This window comes from Desmodus rotundus, chromosome 4 (genome assembly GCF_022682495.2).
Source record: "Desmodus rotundus isolate HL8 chromosome 4, HLdesRot8A.1, whole genome shotgun sequence".
Classification (NCBI taxonomy): Eukaryota; Metazoa; Chordata; class Mammalia; order Chiroptera; family Phyllostomidae; genus Desmodus; species Desmodus rotundus.
In genome coordinates this window covers 49,436,830-49,453,593 of record NC_071390.1, presented here as the reverse complement: position 1 = coordinate 49,453,593, position 16,764 = coordinate 49,436,830, and the positions used below count along the sequence as shown (strand labels likewise).

General features: G+C 51.5%; 2 protein-coding genes across 2 annotated transcripts in view; one reads left to right on the top strand and one right to left on the bottom strand.

Annotated features, from left to right (window-relative positions):
- The first annotated feature begins 269 nt into the window (after nucleotides 1-269).
- NODAL (nodal growth differentiation factor) lies at nucleotides 270-6,856 on the top strand. Its single transcript, XM_024561019.4, has 3 exons — nucleotides 270-473; nucleotides 4,366-5,063; nucleotides 6,670-6,856. The coding sequence occupies exons 1-3, from the start codon at nucleotides 281-283 to the stop codon at nucleotides 6,820-6,822; spliced, it is 1,044 nt and encodes a 347-aa protein (XP_024416787.2). The 5' UTR covers nucleotides 270-280; the 3' UTR covers nucleotides 6,823-6,856.
- Nucleotides 6,857-10,181: 3,325 nt separating this feature from the next.
- EIF4EBP2 (eukaryotic translation initiation factor 4E binding protein 2) overlaps nucleotides 10,182-16,764 on the bottom strand; it is a 28,228-nt gene continuing 21,645 nt past the window's right edge. Inside the window, exon 3 of the mRNA XM_053922210.2 lies at nucleotides 10,182-16,634. Within this exon, the coding sequence (XP_053778185.1) occupies nucleotides 16,603-16,634 (32 nt within the window). The 3' untranslated portion in view covers nucleotides 10,182-16,602. The remainder of the gene's footprint in view (nucleotides 16,635-16,764) is intronic.

Below are 16,764 nucleotides of genomic sequence, written 5' to 3'. Positions count from 1 at the left end.
CGAACTAAGACTAGGCGGGCCAGGTGACCAGACCTGACAAACTAGACGGGGCCTGGACCTTTGGGCTCTTCTGGGGGCAGTGTGGGTCTCCTCTCTACTAGGCTTAGGCCCCGCCCGCCCCGAGCAGGGGGGTCTCTCTGGGGGACATTTCCCAGAATGAGGGGGGGTGGCATGTATATGATCTTAAGGCTTCCCCCAAGGGGGAAGGGCGGGGCTGGGCGGCTAGGAAGGCCCAGGATATAAGGGCAGAGGCGCCGATTTCAGGCTCGGCCAGCCCATCATGCACGCCCACCGGCTCCGCTTCCTCCTTCTGCACATCTGGTGGGCCCTCCTCCAGGCGGGCGCCGCTACAGTAGCCCCCGTACCCCTACGTACGAGGGGGCAGCCCTCATCGCCGTCCCCTCTAGCGTATATGCTGAGCCTCTACCGCGACCCGCCCCGGGCGGACATCATCCGCAGCTTGCAGGCTCAAGGTAGGCCGCCCCACACCGCTGAGCACCCCGGGGCGCCTCGGGTCCCATCCTACCTCCGGCCTCCGGAAGGGCGCTGGAGCCGGCTGGGGGCTGCGGGTCCGTGCGGGGGGCGCCGCGGTTGAGGACGTGCGCGGGAGCTCGGAGGGCGCGTCCGGGTCTGGGTCTGGGCGGGTGTGGACGCCGGCAGCGGTTCGGGTGCAGGGTTGGTGGGGGCGGGATCGATCGCGGCGCTCGGGGTGTGTCACGGACTGAGACCCCTGGGTTCCGGGTCGTGGGGGTAAAGCGCGGCACTGGAAGGGGGGCCTGGTTGTGCCACTTTCTATCTCTGCGCTTTTGCTAAACTACGTAATTTCGGACGCGTCGGCTCGCGCACCTGTAGACTAGGAATAACAGTACCTCTCTCATAAGCCTGGGTGACAACGCACGACAAAACGCTTAGCACAAAAGCAGGCATGGCTATAAATGGTCGTTAGCGTTGCTGCAATAATGTTGTCGTGTCGAGAGGTTTTTTGTTTTTCGCGAGGGTGAGAGTGTCTCAGGAGGAGAGCGGGCTTCCAAACCGGGTCTCAAGCGTGGGGCACCAGGCATTGGAGTTCGGAGAGCTGGGTTAGAGGTGGGACACCCCAAAGGCGAGAACTGAGGCAAGTTTGGGTACCGAGGCCAGGCTGGGGAGGTGTCGGTGTCCCGGGTTACTCCGGGCTCAGGGTCTAGATTTAGAGGGGGCCTGGGGGGGCAGTGACCATGGCGACCTGGGAGTTTCGCGCTCCAGGTCGGGAGAGCGTGTCGGGGCACCGGCGCGCCAGGCATGCGGGTGTCGTGCAGAGGGAGCCCTGCCCGCGAGGCCCCCTCTCCCCGCGCAATCCACATCCTGGGCTGGTGAGCGGAGCCCCGCCGCCCCGCGCCTCCCGCCGCTGCCGGGGCTAGACGGCCCCGCCCCGGGCCCCGGCGAAATCCACATCCGATAATCTGATCTGACTGCCACCCGCCGGCCCCTGTGTCTGTGGGTGGGGGCTCCTAGGTCCCAGGCCCGCCTCGACTCGGGTCAGACAGCTTGTGACCCTCTCCGGAAGGGTCATCTGGGACCAGCAAGACTAGGACGCCCCGGGGAGCGGGGCAATTTGAAAGTGCTGGGCTCCTCCGCCAGAAAGCTGCGGGGGCGGGGAGGGGTGTTGGGGACGGGGCGGCTGCACGAAGCGGGATGCCCTTCTCCAGTTCCCTTTCCCGGAGAGTTCCCCCGGGTAGGTTGGTCAGTCTGCGACTGGAGAACTGGGTTTCGGTCCCTCAAACCCTGCTTCCCAATTCCTTTGTGTTCCTGAAACTTCAGCTGATTTCTCTCGTTTCCTCTTTTGTAAATCAGGGAGCTGGCTTGCTCTCTGCCTCATTAGTGTGTGTATGGTAAAACATATACATAACAAATCGACCGGTTTACCCATTTTCAAGTGTCCAGCGGCAGTAAGCGCATTCACACCCTTGCGAATTGGCTTCACTTTCTTAGAGCAGAGAGAAGAGCCAGCCTGGTGGGAGACGGATGAGGCGCGTCCTGAACGGCTCCTTTCTTTTCTGGGTTTACTTGAAGGCTGTGCTAGGATGGGGTGCACAGATGGTGTCCCACCTATGTCTGTCCCTGTTTGACCACCTCCACCGTGGACGGCCGGCTCCTCATCTGCAGAATGGGGCGCGCGTGGGGAGAGTTAAAGGAGACAGTGTTTATGAAGCACTGGGCCCGAGGGCAGCCGCAACTGCATTCATTGTGTAAGTGGGAGATATGGCGCCCCTCGCCCCGTGTCCCCCAGAGCGTTCTTAGCTTTCGGCCGAATCAGTGACCTCCAAAAAGATTAGCACCCGTATTCTAAGATGAATCGGAGCCAGATCCAGGAGAACCTATCAGTGCTGTGTCCCGGGGGCCCTTGGCAGGGGGTGGGACTGTGGGGTCCCAGACTCTTCCAGCAGGAAGGAGTAATTTCCCTGCCCTCCCTCCATACACACTGCCCATCCCGGTAACAGATGGCTTCGTGCCCTCGTCCAGGTCCCCGTCTACCTCTACATTCATTTCCAATGCTGGACTGGACAGAGACAGCTGACCGTGGCCCACGTATGTCCCACTTTGGTGGCTGTGCTCTGTAAAGCTCTTCGCATACATCTCGGTACATCAGTGGTGGATACTGTCACCACTTCCCTTTACAAAGAGGGAAACCGAGGCCGGAGAAACTCTCAGATAGCAACCGGCCCACTGTTAAACAGCAAATGGCAGAATCTGAACCACCGCTGGAGACGACAGGGCCCCTGCTCTCAACCACTGGCGAGAATGCCTTCCTGTAAAAGGCCATTTGTGGATACTTGAGACTTGAGACAATATGTTAACTCCTGGTGCATGTGGCCGGAGTTGCTGCATGTCCCACCTAATCCCTGGGTGGCCAGGTGGTGCTCCAATGGGTAGCAGTAATGTCACCCTCCTCCCCACACCTCTGGGGAGAGCTGCCAGTCTGGGGCCGGTTATTGCCCCCTGCAGGTGCTAATGAGGAGGGAAGTGGAAATAAAGTGAGAAGGAGCAGCTAGGGAGTGGCTGGGAGAAGCTGCCAGAGGCTGAGCCTAGGAATTGCCCCTTCTAATGCAGGCTGGATTTCCCAGAGAAATTCACTCACTGTGACCCAACATGCTCTGCGAGACAATAAAACAAACAACCAACCAAAAAACTGTTGTGTGGTCTGTCCAGGAGGACTTAAATCAGAGATTTAGGATCTATGCAGAAAGGGTCACTGTTTTGTGTCTAATGAATAACCCTTGATTTCTATTTATCAATAAACCCTCAAACCTCTTAATTTCCCTGGGTCTGATAATGCAGATATGAGTAAGGCATTCCCAGTACAAAGAAGAAGAAACTGGGCTGGAAAAAGTTAAAGATCACTTTTAGGTGACCTGAAAATTTGTAAATCCATGCCATTCCCAGACATCAGACCAAATTAGTCCAGGACTGAAATAAATGGAATGTGCTTCCTGCTCCTTTTCATCCGTTTTGGTCTTAGTTGCCTTGGGCGAGGGGAACAGGGCCGTACCGTGTGCACACACACGTGTGTGCCCCTGCTGAGTCTGCCCTGGGTGTGTGGGTGACCTGGGGCAGGAGAGGGTGAGTGCCCTGCAGATAGAGAGGAGAAACCACTGGGTGGAAAGTGTGAGGTCTATGCAAAGTCAAGTTTGGAATGCCTGGAGAAGCCTATTTGTAAGGTTGCCTAACCCCCCTGCAGTTTCTGCCTCGTCTTGAGGAGCTGGCCGGGAAGAGGGTAGCCAGTGTTTGGTTTCTGCTGCTTGTGCCTCGCTGGGAGCTCCAAGCCTTTCTGTGACTCACACACCAACTTCCTTATGCCCGAGAAACGGGCCACCCTCCTAATGAGGAAATGGGGCCTGGGAAGGTGACTTGTGCCGGGGTTAGAGGGTACGTTGGAAGCCCAGGGTTTAGGCCAAAAGCTCAGGGCATGGCCTTAGACTCTGTGTGTGTGTGTGTGTGTGTGTGTGTGTGTGTGTGTATAGATGGGAGGGGAGATGAACTTGTCCAGTTTTTACCAATTATTCTCTGGCTTTGGAGGGTCTTGAGGGGGAGTAGCAGAACAGTGATTTGGAGTTCGGGCTTTTCAGCTAGGCAAATCCAGGTTTATTCTTGGCTCTGCCACCTGCCAAGAATAAAACCTTAAGCAGGTAATTTAACTTCTGAGCCTCAATTGTCCTCATCTCTAAATAGGTTCAATAACATTCCCAAATCATAGGGTGAAGGAGAGGATTAAGAGAGGTGATTCCTAGGAGGTGAGAGCTCAGACAGGAGCTGTGGCTGTTATTACACCGACCGAGACTGCAGGACCCCACTCACCCCGCTCCCTTCCTGTGTTTCCCCCCCCCCCAGATGTGGAGGTGGACGGGCAGAACTGGACCTTTGCTTTTGACTTCTCCTTCCTGAGCCAAAAAGAAGATTTGGAGTGGGCTGAGCTCCGGCTGCAGCTGGCCAGCCCTGTGGACCTTTCCCCTGAGGTCCCGCTCTCCATTGAGATTTTCCACCAGCCAAAGCTGGAGGTAGATCAGGACCCCGCCGGCTGCCTGGAACGTCTTCGGATGGAACTGTTCACTGTCACTCTGTCCCAGGTCACCTTTTCCTCGGGCAGCCTGGTCCTGGAGGTGACCAGGCCACTCTCCAAGTGGCTGAAGCACCCCAGGGAGCTGAGGGAGCAGATGTCCAGCTTGGCTAGAGAGTGTTGGCAGCGGCCTCCCACGCCACCTGTCACCCACGTGCTCCTCCTGCTCTACTCCAACCTCTCTCCTGAGCAGAGGAGGCTGGGTGGCCCCACCTTGCTTTGGGAAGCTTCGAGCTCCTGGAGGGCCCAGGAGGGACAGCTCTTCCGGGAGAGGGGCAGGAGGCACCCTCGACATCCTTTGCCTGACAGAAGCCAACTGTGTCGGAAGGTCAAGTTCCAGGTGGACTTCAACCTGATTGGATGGGGCGCCTGGATCATCTACCCCAAGCAATACAATGCTTATCGCTGCGAGGGCGAGTGTCCTAACCCTGTGGGGGAGGAGTTCCACCCGACAAACCATGCGTACATCCAGGTGTGGTGCCAAAGCCTGGGGGAGGGCTGCTGGTCACAGGGAGAAGGGGCTGTACTGCCAGGTCAGGGGCACAGGACTCCAGCCTTGCTACTAAATGACTGTGTTCATTCCTGCACAGTATTCAGGCACTTTCCCGGTGCCAGGCCAGGTGCCAGGGCCTAGGGATATGGAGATGACCAGTGACAGCATCCTCACAAAGCCTCCACGAAGTCGTGCCTCCGTGGGTAGCCTTGAACACATTGCTTTCCTGGCACTTTTTCCTTGTCTTTCATAAAGTTAGGAGTGGAGGGTATAGACTAAAGGGTCTCACCTCCTCCCCAGCCCTGACGTTCTAGGAAAGGAAGTTCAGCATCTGGAGTTCAGGAATAGAGAGGCCTGGGTTTGATTCCTACTTATCAGCTTTGCAGTATTGATCAACATGCTTGCTCTCTCTGACCCTCAGTTTCCCCACCTGTAAAGTGGGGATAGCAGTGCCGTATTTCAGAGGGAAGTCCTAGGGTTAAATGAGATGATGGGTATACTGTGTGTACAGTAGTTGGCAGATAACAGGCATGTTTGATGTTATCGTTACTAGAAGCCTGTGATTCACTGATGAAATGGGGGCCACACTTATGGGGCCGTAGTTGAGATAGTACTATTCTAGCTGCTGTACTTTTGCTACCTAAAATAGTTAGAAAGGCCATAGGCTACCACCAGGTGCCACTAATCAGCCTAAATTCTAGAAGGTGGTGGAGGGAGAGGAAGGGAAGGAGGAGATGGAGGAAGTAGAGAACAGAGGCTAATGGAGCGGCCCTGATATTGTAGGCGGCCCTGCCCTGCTCTCAAAGGTCATAAGGGACGGGCGTGTGTTTGTTTACTCCAAGAAGCCTAGACTGGGAATCCCCTGGACCTACAGTGCCTCCTCCATGCCAAGCCTCAGGCGGGGTTCGGGGGCTCTGGGGAACATGTGAACTGACCTCTTGCAAGGGAGGCGCCGGTGGGGGCCAGCTCCTCAGAGAACCTGGCCTGGGCAAAGGCCCTCAGAACCTCTCCCAGTCCCCACGCCACACCACCAACCCCCCAACCCGCCTGTGGCAGATCAGAGGGAACCAGAGACCCAGGTAGTCCCAGTGGCCAACTCAACCTGAAAAGATGTCACTGGATCACAGGGACAGAGCCCAGTTCCCCAATGCCAAGGGGTTGCTACCTTCTCTCCCATTGACTCTGCCCTTCTCCGGGCAACGAAGAAATCCCGCAAGAATATCCACACGGCTCTCTTCTGCCTCATGTTCTTGGAACTAAACCAGCAGTTTCTTGGAATATTTTTAAAACTGGTATTCACTCTAGACCATAACAATAGGAGAACATATAATTTAGCTACCGTTCTGCCCAGAAACAGCTTTTAGGATCTTTTGTTTAAAAGATGCTTAAAAAAAGAGAGAAATTTATTTAGAGGTTTGAGTTGATGATGTATTGGCATGCTGATTCTTTTTGAAAATGACTTTCTTCTATTTTTACACCCCAAAAGTGATTTAGACCCTATCTTTTACCCTTTACCCAGAAATGACACTATTCTGACCTGACCAGTGGGATACAGACTGACCCCTCCCTCTCGTCCCTTTCACAGAGTCTGCTGAAACGGTATCAGCCCCACCGCGTCCCTTCCCCCTGCTGCGCCCCCGTGAAGACCAGGCCGCTGAGCATGCTGTATGTGGACAACGGCAGAGTCCTTCTGGACCACCATAGAGACATGATTGTGGAAGAATGTGGGTGCCTTTGAGGAGGTGCTGGAGCGGTGCTGGGTTTGCCTGTACCCTGGAAGGTTGGGAAGCTCCTGAAGACACGATAACCATCTGATCCAAAGAGGAGAAATAAGGGGGGAGAGCTGCTCTGCCCACTGGACCGGAGGAGGAAGGGCTGCCCAGCCTGTAAATGAAGGCCCTGTGGGGTCGGGCTAAAGGCAGGGGCCACTGGGAGAGGGAGGAGGAAGCCTGTGAAGCAGCCCTGCTGGGTTTTCTCTTTACTGAACAGAGTGGCGAGTAAAAGCACTAATGTGAGAGTTCTTTACCTGACTTTTTTAAACCTGTGAACCTCCAGAAATTGTATGCAAAAGTTGGGGCATATATGAATTTTTGAGGTGGGATAAGGTTGTCTATAACTTTTATGTATTCCAGAAAGTGGTCTTTGACACCCCCAACCCCAAAGATTAAGCATCACTGTGTTATAAAATGGGCAAGTCAGGCGCTCTCGCTGCCTCAGGCTGGGTGAGGGGCCCCACCCACACCCTTCTGTCGGCCTTGTCCAGGCTCCCCAAAGAGGATCTCTGCTAATGAGTTGTACAAACAATAAAGCATTGTCTAGTCCTCCTAGGCCAGCTGGTGCCTTTGAAGGGAGAGGCAGGAACGCGTCCGGGAGAGAAGGGGCCACACTGGACTCCAGAGGCCAGAGCCCTCAGACACCCTCGAGCGGTCTGCTTTGGCAGACACAGTCCGAGTCTAGTAAGCTTGTGACGGTTCACCTCCCTCTCCTAGTGCTTACTGTGCATGAGACCCCTCAGCTTCCTATCCATAGGGGTGAAGGCCCTGCCCTGCGTGGCAGATTTGCGTTACGGTCACAGCTGTGCCACTGAGAAGCTGTGTGACCTGCATCCCTCAGGTGACAAATCACTGCGCAGCCTCATCCCGTGACACGAGAGCAGGTAGGTCCGAATGCATTCCTGTGAAATGTGCGTTGGCAGGCTCAGAAGAGCCGTGGGCTTTAGGTCAGACTGCCCTCTGGGCTTTATCCCCATTTCCCTATAAAAAAGCCTGCTAGCCCAGTCCTGCCCCACCCTGATCTAATCCTTTATCAGCTTTCGCTGCTCAGGGTCCGAAGACTGGCTTGCTTTAAGTGCCTCTTAGTGGCAGGGCAAAAGGGACCATTTTCTTGTAGGAGGCTCTCTCATCAAACACACAAGTCTTTGCCTTCTGGCTGAGAAAACCCTAAAGGCAGCAATTTTGCGTTTCTCTTTTATCAGCATTGCCAAAACAGGAGATTTTATATATATACACGGTGCGTGTGCGCACGCACGTGTATGGCAGGGCTAGGGGGCCATTTTGTCGGGAGTGTGAATCCACGGTAAATCTGCCCCTGCTTTCCCAAGAAGCCCATTCATTGACTTGTGCTCCATCCAGCCTTTGGAACGTGATCTCAATCGAGTGAGGACACTTGCTGAGTTTAGACATGATTCAACTGCAGCCTTGGTTGCCCAGGCAGGGGTTGGCTGGGCTGGAGCGAGGCCTGGACCTCAGAAACCCCGATGCTCTGATTCTGCAAAACAAAGCTGACACAGCTGCTCATTTCCTGGAGTGGAAATAGACCTGCCCTAAGTACAATTCAGGATCACGATAGGAGTCTGCCTCTGACTCGACTTAGAAAACAGCGGAGCTGGGGAGGCCTGACCACACAGCTAGGAGTGGCTCTAGTCTGGAGCCCAAGGGACACTGTTCTTAATCGTTTTTAAGAGCTCTTTGCCTCCTACCTTTGGGTCAAGGCTGTAGCCTTTGGAATCAGACGTGAATCCCAGTTCCACTACCAAACTGAATTCCTTGGGAGAGAAAACCCCATCCTAGGGCTGCAGAGCATCTTTATTAAGTAGGTGCCGAATAGTTCTGCGGTTGGGGCCAGGACAGCGAAAGGTCAAGCTATTTGTGGCTACAGCCTGTGGGAGTGCTGAGCTGCTCTGACAGGACAAACCTCACCGACAAGGCATTGCCTCCTACCAAGCGGTGAAACTACTTTGCTGACCCGCTGAAAGTTTGGTTGGTGTCGGCGGCAGGAGCCTTCTGCTGCCTGGTGGAGGTATTTGGGGCCAAACCTAGCCACACAGCTCTGCGGTCTGGACCCTGCGTGCTGGTAAAGGCAGGGGAAATACACCTCTGAGAACTGAGCCCTGCCCTGGCCAGGGGGCCAAGGGAGCTCTCATAGATTTGTCAGAGGTCCGTAGTTTACCTTGCTCTGAAGGCAAAGGTTCCATTGTTTGTGTAGCGGTGCCAAGTCAGGTTAAGTGGGAGAAGCGTGCACTACTCTCCTTGGCTGGGGAAGTGGGTGGTGGCCTGGTAGGAAGAAGGGAGAAATGGAAAAACCAAGAAACAGAAACAGGACATACAGGAGTCAGGAGGCAGTTGTGACTCACACAGCACCCTCAGGGTTTAAATCAACCTTGTAAAGCCCCTTTTCGTTAGCAGCAAGACCATTACCCCTCTATCCAAAGTTGCCTTTGAGGTTAATATCCTATTTGCCTTTGGGGCAGAGTAAAGGACTATGAAAGTGCTTTCACAATCATTAGGCCCCGTCTTTCCTAAAGAGATTCTTCAGTCCTTCTGGAGGTCCCACCACCGGATGGGGGCTACCGCTCACAAGCCTGCTCCATTCCCAAACTGGCACTCTCCAGGGAAAAGGAGACCCAGCTGACCAAGCTCTGGTGTCCCGCCAGCTGAGCTGTGCTTGAGCCCTTGAATGAACTCAATGTACAAGGCACTGGGCTAAGTGCTTCCCACCATCTTACCTGGGCCTCACAGCCACCCAGGAAAGACAAGGCCGAGAGGGACTCCCATTGGCAAGGATGCGGCTACGCACAGCACAGCTGGAATCCAGCCTGTTATCCAAAGCCTGCACACTTCCAGGCTGCCTCAATGGGAACACTTTTCAAGTCCAGTTTTGTTCTGTGGACTTCTGTTTACTGCATCTAAAACATGAAAGGATAGAATTCTTGTTCTCAATACTAATATGTGAGCCTCGCTGGGTTAATAATAGCAAGGAATCTGAGGCTCATGCAGCACAGCCTGGATTTCTAACAAGTGCTCCTGAGAGGCAGTGGCAGCCCTCTTCAGGAAAAGCTGTGAGGGCTTGCTCGAGCCTGGCACCCAGGTTTCTTGTCCACCCAGCCCTGGCACGTACACCTTCACCTCCAAGCTCCTGAGGGGACACCTCACCTTGTATGTACAGGGCCCAGGGGACAGTCAGTGCTCCCCAAGGGTAGAGAATGGACACGTGAAGTGGCCAACTGCTTTCACCCACACCCTTACCAGCCAAGACTCCCAGAATGTGAAACCAACAGGATTTCACCAGAAATTTTTAAAAATTACATAGAACACCAAGTTAATATTCAAGATCTTTATTGATTTAACTGTAACAGCAACCATTGGTGAGAATTTGTTTTTTCCCCTAATTTCCAAACACCTGCTGGTTTGGAAGGACAGTCAGACAAAAACAAACAAAAAACCCAAAACAACAAATCACAGAATCACACAGGACCGCCTCAGGGCTACACAGTGCCCTCTGCCATCCATCCAGGACAGGGGAGTGGATGGGAGGGATCGGGATGAAGGGAAGATCCCAGCAAGAACTGGCGGTCTCCACTTTTCCCTTCAGAATGGTTGGAACTGGGCCAGTGGTGTCACTAAGACCGGAAATGGCATTTTTTAATATATAAAATATTTTAAAGATGATTAAAATGGACATCTGAATGTGTGAGTGTCCACCGGGCCCTCCAAGCCACGTTCTCTAAGGTTTACCCCTGGGCAGCAGGGTCTCCTTACCGCGGTGGGGAGAGATGGGCTCCACCTGCAGGTGCAGGAACGACACTGGCTCACCTGTACGACTCGCCCCTCATCCCTAGTGCTCCTCCCCAAGCTCTAGGCTTCAAGGGAAAATTACCCTTGGCCGGGACTGGGTTTTTGCTCCCCGCCCCCACCCCATATATGATTAAGACAGAGAGGAAAGGATTACAATGGGACAAAAATGGATACTCTGTGCCAGATTCATGGGATTCTCTTAAGTCTGAAGTGTCCAGGAATTCTGGTTTTAAGAACCGACAAGAGCTCCCTTTGCAAATTTCAACATGGCCAAACGATTATCGGGCATTGCGGCACCTCTCAGCCAGCCTCTCACTGACAGAAAGGTGGCAGGGCTAGGGTTTAAGTGCCCTCCAAATGTGTTTTCAGCTCGACAGGATCCATCAGGCACCCACGGTATGGTCTGCTAGGGCTGCACGCAGAGGTTAAGCAGAAAGAAACCACCGACCATGTGAACAGGGCCTTGAAAGACTCCTCCTGAACCTAAGCTTTGCCAAAAGGTATCAACTGCCAGGACTAACCCAAAGAAATGTAAATAGAATTCTAGAGCGTGACAAAGGTGCCATAAATGATTGTTTGAAAAAATACACATCAATCATCTTTAATCTTCAGTAAAAAATTTTTGTGACCTAGCCTCAAGGAAACTTCAATACTAAACTGGAAAATCATTACTAGATCAGGAAATGCCCCTGGGTCATAAGCATTCTAAAGAACTGCGACCCAATGCCTCAAAATAGGATTTCTTCTTTTATTAAAAGCTGAGAGGTAAAGAACCTGGGGGGAGGGGTAGTATGTGTGGTAACCATGCCCCCCCCCCCCCCCCCCCCGCCCAAGTCCAGACAGAAACTAACCCCCCAGAGAAACAATGCTTCTTTAGAACAAGTAGTGCCCCATCCCAGAGGTCATGGGGGGGTGATTGGGTTTCGCAGATTAATAAATAGCTGCCCGTATGCATGTAGTCAGAAACACGCCAAGAAGGGAAAGTTCTGACTCACATAAAGGCACTGGGCCGCCTCTTGAAAGGAAACTGCAAAGGGCTGAGGGCCGGGCTCGAGCAGCCAAGACACTCCATACCCCACTGGGGATCCAAGACGGCGGGAAGGGAAAAAGGTTCAGCTTCTGGGGGATCGCTGGCAGTACAAAGAGCCCCTTACACCAGGGGTCCTGAGTCAAAGCAGGCGCTCAATACACTGACTGAGTGATGGACTCTGGTGTTGAAACCTATACAATTTAGCAGGCTGCATTCTAATGTAAAATGTTTGAACTGGGAAGGTTAAGTTCTAACAATCCCAAAGAACTGGTAACTCAAAGGACAAAAATAAAACACCATCTATGTTGACTCCACCTTAAAATCAGTAGGAAAAGACAGACTCATTTGAAGGTACTTTAAAGATGAGTTCCTTACTTGTGGAAGAAATAGCTTTTTCTCATAGCTGCCTCAGTTGCAATGTTTTTATTCAAGTGTACTGTAAAGCAAGCAGGGCTACAGGTAAGAAAGTGCTGGTGAGAGGCAGAGTGTAAATCCGTGCAAGAACCTACATATGTGAGACGTCTGAGACCTCTAAAAACCTGGTTGGGTGTGGGTGCCACAGACACACAGCAGACACTCACTGACAACGTGCTGAACTGACGAGCCTCCCCTAAGTTTCTCTCAAGGGTGAAGACAGGACTGATTCTTTTCAGAAACCCACTTCCATCAGGAAGCCCAGGACTAAGAGGGTGCAGAGTACACTGGACTTAAAGGAACAACGAAGCACAGACATTTCTCATTCCCAGATGTTCCCTACTTTGACAAGCAGCTTCTTGTGTGAAACCTGACCCAAGACTGTTTCAGCTGGGGTAGCTTAAGACCAGGTGTCAAGCATCAACTCTGGTGGATGTGGTCCAGATGCTACCATCTCTTCTACCCTGAATCTGTACTCTAAAGCAAACAGGGCGACAGATAAGAAAATGCTGCTAAGCGGCAGAATGTAGATCCACTCGAGATGAGTTCCTGTATGGCTTCTCTTCAGCTCAGTAACTCAACATCTAATTCCCATTTGCACCCTTTGCTGGACAACCCTGACTCCCATTAAGTCAGTATTAGTGCACCGGCAACAAGGATGCAGTTCCCCTTGTCAATTCCTGGCTGGGAGGAATAGCAAGTAAGTGGTGTTGAGTCTTAGAGACACCAAGCCTAGAACTTCCAAAGCAGACGACGGGCTGCTGGTAGTCTGGCAAGAATACAGGTATTACGTTCTGGGACTGCTACATCCTCTCCAAATCAGCAGGAAATTTTCAGGAAAGAAAGTCTATCTTCTATCCCAGTTTGGTGACACACATCTTAAGAGAACTGTTTCCAGTAGCAACATCTCTCTCAACATATCATCTAGTTTAAACCTAACCCCCACAGCCACTGGCTCGGTTTCATCCTGTTAGGGATGAAGTGCCATCCACAAATTCTTTGATAACGCTCCATTCAGTAGGTGGGGTCTAATTCTGCTCTTGAGTGCAGGCTGGGCTTAGTGGCTTGCTTCTAAGGAACAGAATGACGAAGTAAAGGTATGTACTTTCAGACTGTCAATAAAAGGCACTGCAAATTCCCCCCTCCCCCAGATCACTCACTGAGGGGAAGCCAGCTGCCATGGTGTGTGGACACTCACAATGCCCTCCACAGAGACCCTCGCGGGGAGAACCTGAGGCATCCTGCCAACGACGACGAGAGAGCTCAGAAGGGGATGACTGCAGACCCCGCCAACATCTTGCCTGCAACTGTGAGACCGCCGCGCCAGAACCACGACGCTAAGCTGCTACTGAATTCCTAACCCACTGCAACTGAGAGATGATATTTGCTCTTTTGAGATTGTAAGTTTGGGGGTAGTTACACAGCAACAGATAACAGAGGTGGAAGGACAAAACTCTAGGCTTGGAAGCCCAATACCTACAAGCCAGTTTCCCTACAACTGTGCCCTGGAGAATGTGGTAGCTGTTTAAACAGAATGAGGAAGTGGTGAGCTCGAGAAGCCACACTATGAAGAAGGCAGAACCAAGGCAATGTGTGTCTCCTGTGAGAATTTAGAGGAAGATGTCATTTGTCTTAAGATGGACTGTCCCCAGAAATATGGAAACATGGCTTCCTCATAAAAAGAAAGATACAAACGCTAAGATTTTAAGAACCATCCCACTCAAATGGTACCCTCAGGGTGTTCCTCCCCAAGAAAAAGCCAGGACAGACAATTCATCTCGGGCTTTATCTGAGTTTCCTTCCAAACCCCCAGAGGTAAACCACCTACTGGACTCTGGCTTGCCCTGAACACAATTCTGAGGCATGGCCAAAGGTGTCGTCTGCTGAAAGTTTATCTGTTGCCTTGTGAAATCATCTTTAAAACACCAACATATGAAGTCAAAGTATCTCTGGCAGCAATGGCCGCCAGAAAGAAGTGCCCCAGCAGTAAGGAAGTCCTTGCACAGAAGGGACTGGGCTGCTGCTGAACCATACAGCCGATACTCCCAAGAGTACTAGAAACATAGCTTCTGATTAGGCGGCCATGTGCAGATTGCTCAAGATGGCAAAAAAAAAAGAAGAAAAGAAAAGAAAAAATGATGTCTTACTACTACTCACGCTGCCATGCTTTAGTTCCATTCCCCACCGTTTGGTAAGGAAGCTGCGTTTTCATGTGCAACAATAAAGATCCAGGAGGGGATGCTCTTCTGGCTCACCGACAGACCACCTGGCTGCAGGAGTCCGATTCCACAGGATGCCAAGGCTAGGGGATGAGGAATGAAAAGCTTCCTTCCTAAAGAATCGTGCTCCCAGGGGACAGAGCTCCCACGTGTCTCTAATTATGCAAATTACAGCGCCATTTGAGATTTTCCAAGAGAATGGAAAGCGAAATTTGGAGTTTAATCATAATCAGAATAGGGATACAGTAAACAAATAAACATAACGCACTTTTCTGATCATCAATTTTTGAGATTGAAAGCATCTCCAAAACTTTGGAGATGCAGCTTATTCCTGAGAGACATCAACCATCACAAAAGGTCTTACTCTGAACTATTCACATTTCATAGCAGAAAACAGAAGAAAGTCCCTCTGACACCCTCTCCCTTGTCTAAGATGTATTTGCAAACAGAATCTTTTCATAGTTCAAAAGAAAAACAGCTTTCTTTCTTAGCCAGTTGGCCTATTACCCTCACCCCGGGTTGTGATCTCTTAATATGAGGGTGCAGGGCATCAAATCCAAACAGAAATTCCCAGGACACCAGAAGCTACTTGTCTTTCTATAAGGGGACAGAGGCATTGTCTTTCCAAGCGGGGAGTCACTCTCCTGGGATGACTGTGCCAGTTCATAGTCAGGGGAGCAGCAGGGGCGGAGGGGGAACGACAGAGCACAGGGTAAGGGTAAAGAAGGTGTTCATGGACAACCCATGACAAGGCAGAATGGTCCAGCTTCACAAACCACCCACTAGAAATGCCAAACATGCACACCCAAAACTAGAGGGAGAAGGAGAGAGCTCAGAAGGGACCGCAGGAGACAAAGGATGGCGAAATGGAACAGCAGACTCGCCTACAGACATTTCTCACCTTCCTGACACTGGAAGATGTGATTAAAAAGTTGCTGTTCAAAATTGTACTGAAAACATATCTAAAAATAGGTCTGTAGTCATCTTAAAAAATAAAACGTCACTCCTCAGGTAAGTGACAGATATTATCAGATACCAACATGTGAGGTATCTTTGATGTATTTGAAAAATGGCCTGGCAGAGAAAGGAGGAGGAAAGAAGAGGAAGGGAAGGAGGAAGGGAGGAAGGAAAAGAAAGGAAAAATTCGGAGTATAATGGGAAAGGCAAGAAAATGGGGAGGGACAGATTTTGAAGCCCATGCTCATCTATCTCAGCAGCCACATAAAGCAGGTCCACAAAGGAAAAAAGGTAAGTTCTTTTCTAAACTCAAAATATAAAAAACTGCAACCTGAGATAAACATTACAATATTCGTTGGATTGAAAAACAATGACCACTAAGACTAGTTACTTAAACGGGTCAATGCGCTTCCAAAATCATTCTTAAGTATCATCTTCAGGATACTTGATCGGGCCTCATCCAAAATGCCTGTCACTTGGTATGGACCTGCTCTGGAAGCAGTGAATCACCTGGGTGCTCAGAGCACCCAGGACTGCACGCAGCGTGATGTGAGCAGGGAGGAGTGGAAGGAGAAAAACAGCTGGTTAGCGACAACCCCCTTCTCATGCAGAGGGCTCACAGCGTTTTGCACACACGTGCTAAGGAAAGGAGCGGGCAGATGAACTGTAATACCAAAGACAGAAGGTGGGGGGAAGCAGACCTCCCAACAGTCACAGGGTAGTGCTACCAAGAGCTGCTCCACCTGTGCTGGCCCCAGGGACAAACACCTCAGGGTAAGAGGGAGAGTATCTCTCTTCTTGTTTATTTCCCTCTTGTTTTGAAGACCCCACACCCAGACTCTTGTAGCACTGAACCATGGGCTGGAGACAGGGAGAGACACAGGGTAAGAACACAAACAATGCCGAACGCACCAAACCTCTGGAACACTCCCCCAGATTTCCCTGCTGGCATTTGTTGGTAGATTGATATTTGATTTGGGATTAAAAATTTTTTTTCTGGGGGGGGTGGTGTGTTTTTCAATACGAAAATAACTTAGGGAAGCTAGAATTCAACTCTTTCCTTTGTGGGCTGCTTAGTTCTACAGAAATATGCCATGGGCCTTCCATCTAATCTAACTGGGAAGGGGGACAGGAAACAGGGAGAGGAAATGGTCAGATGAAGCTCATCTTCGCATCATTTGGCACCCAGAGGAAGAGGAGGCGGAGACTGAGACAGGGACCGCTGGCACTGCCTCTTCTGTGTTTGCGTTGTTGATCCTATTGGCCAAATCAGGTTTATCCAGGTACCAGTGCCGCTGCTATTCTTCTGATCCTTGCGGGACAGTTCAGATGTCCATCTCAAACTGAGCATCGTCCCCTAGTCAGAATGAAAAAGATAAAAAGTTTTACACAAAAAGGAAAAGCAAAACAGCTTTAATTGTCATTCCTCTGCATGAGGGTCAAAAATGAATTCAAACTGTCCCATTCTCCGCTACCTTAAAACAATC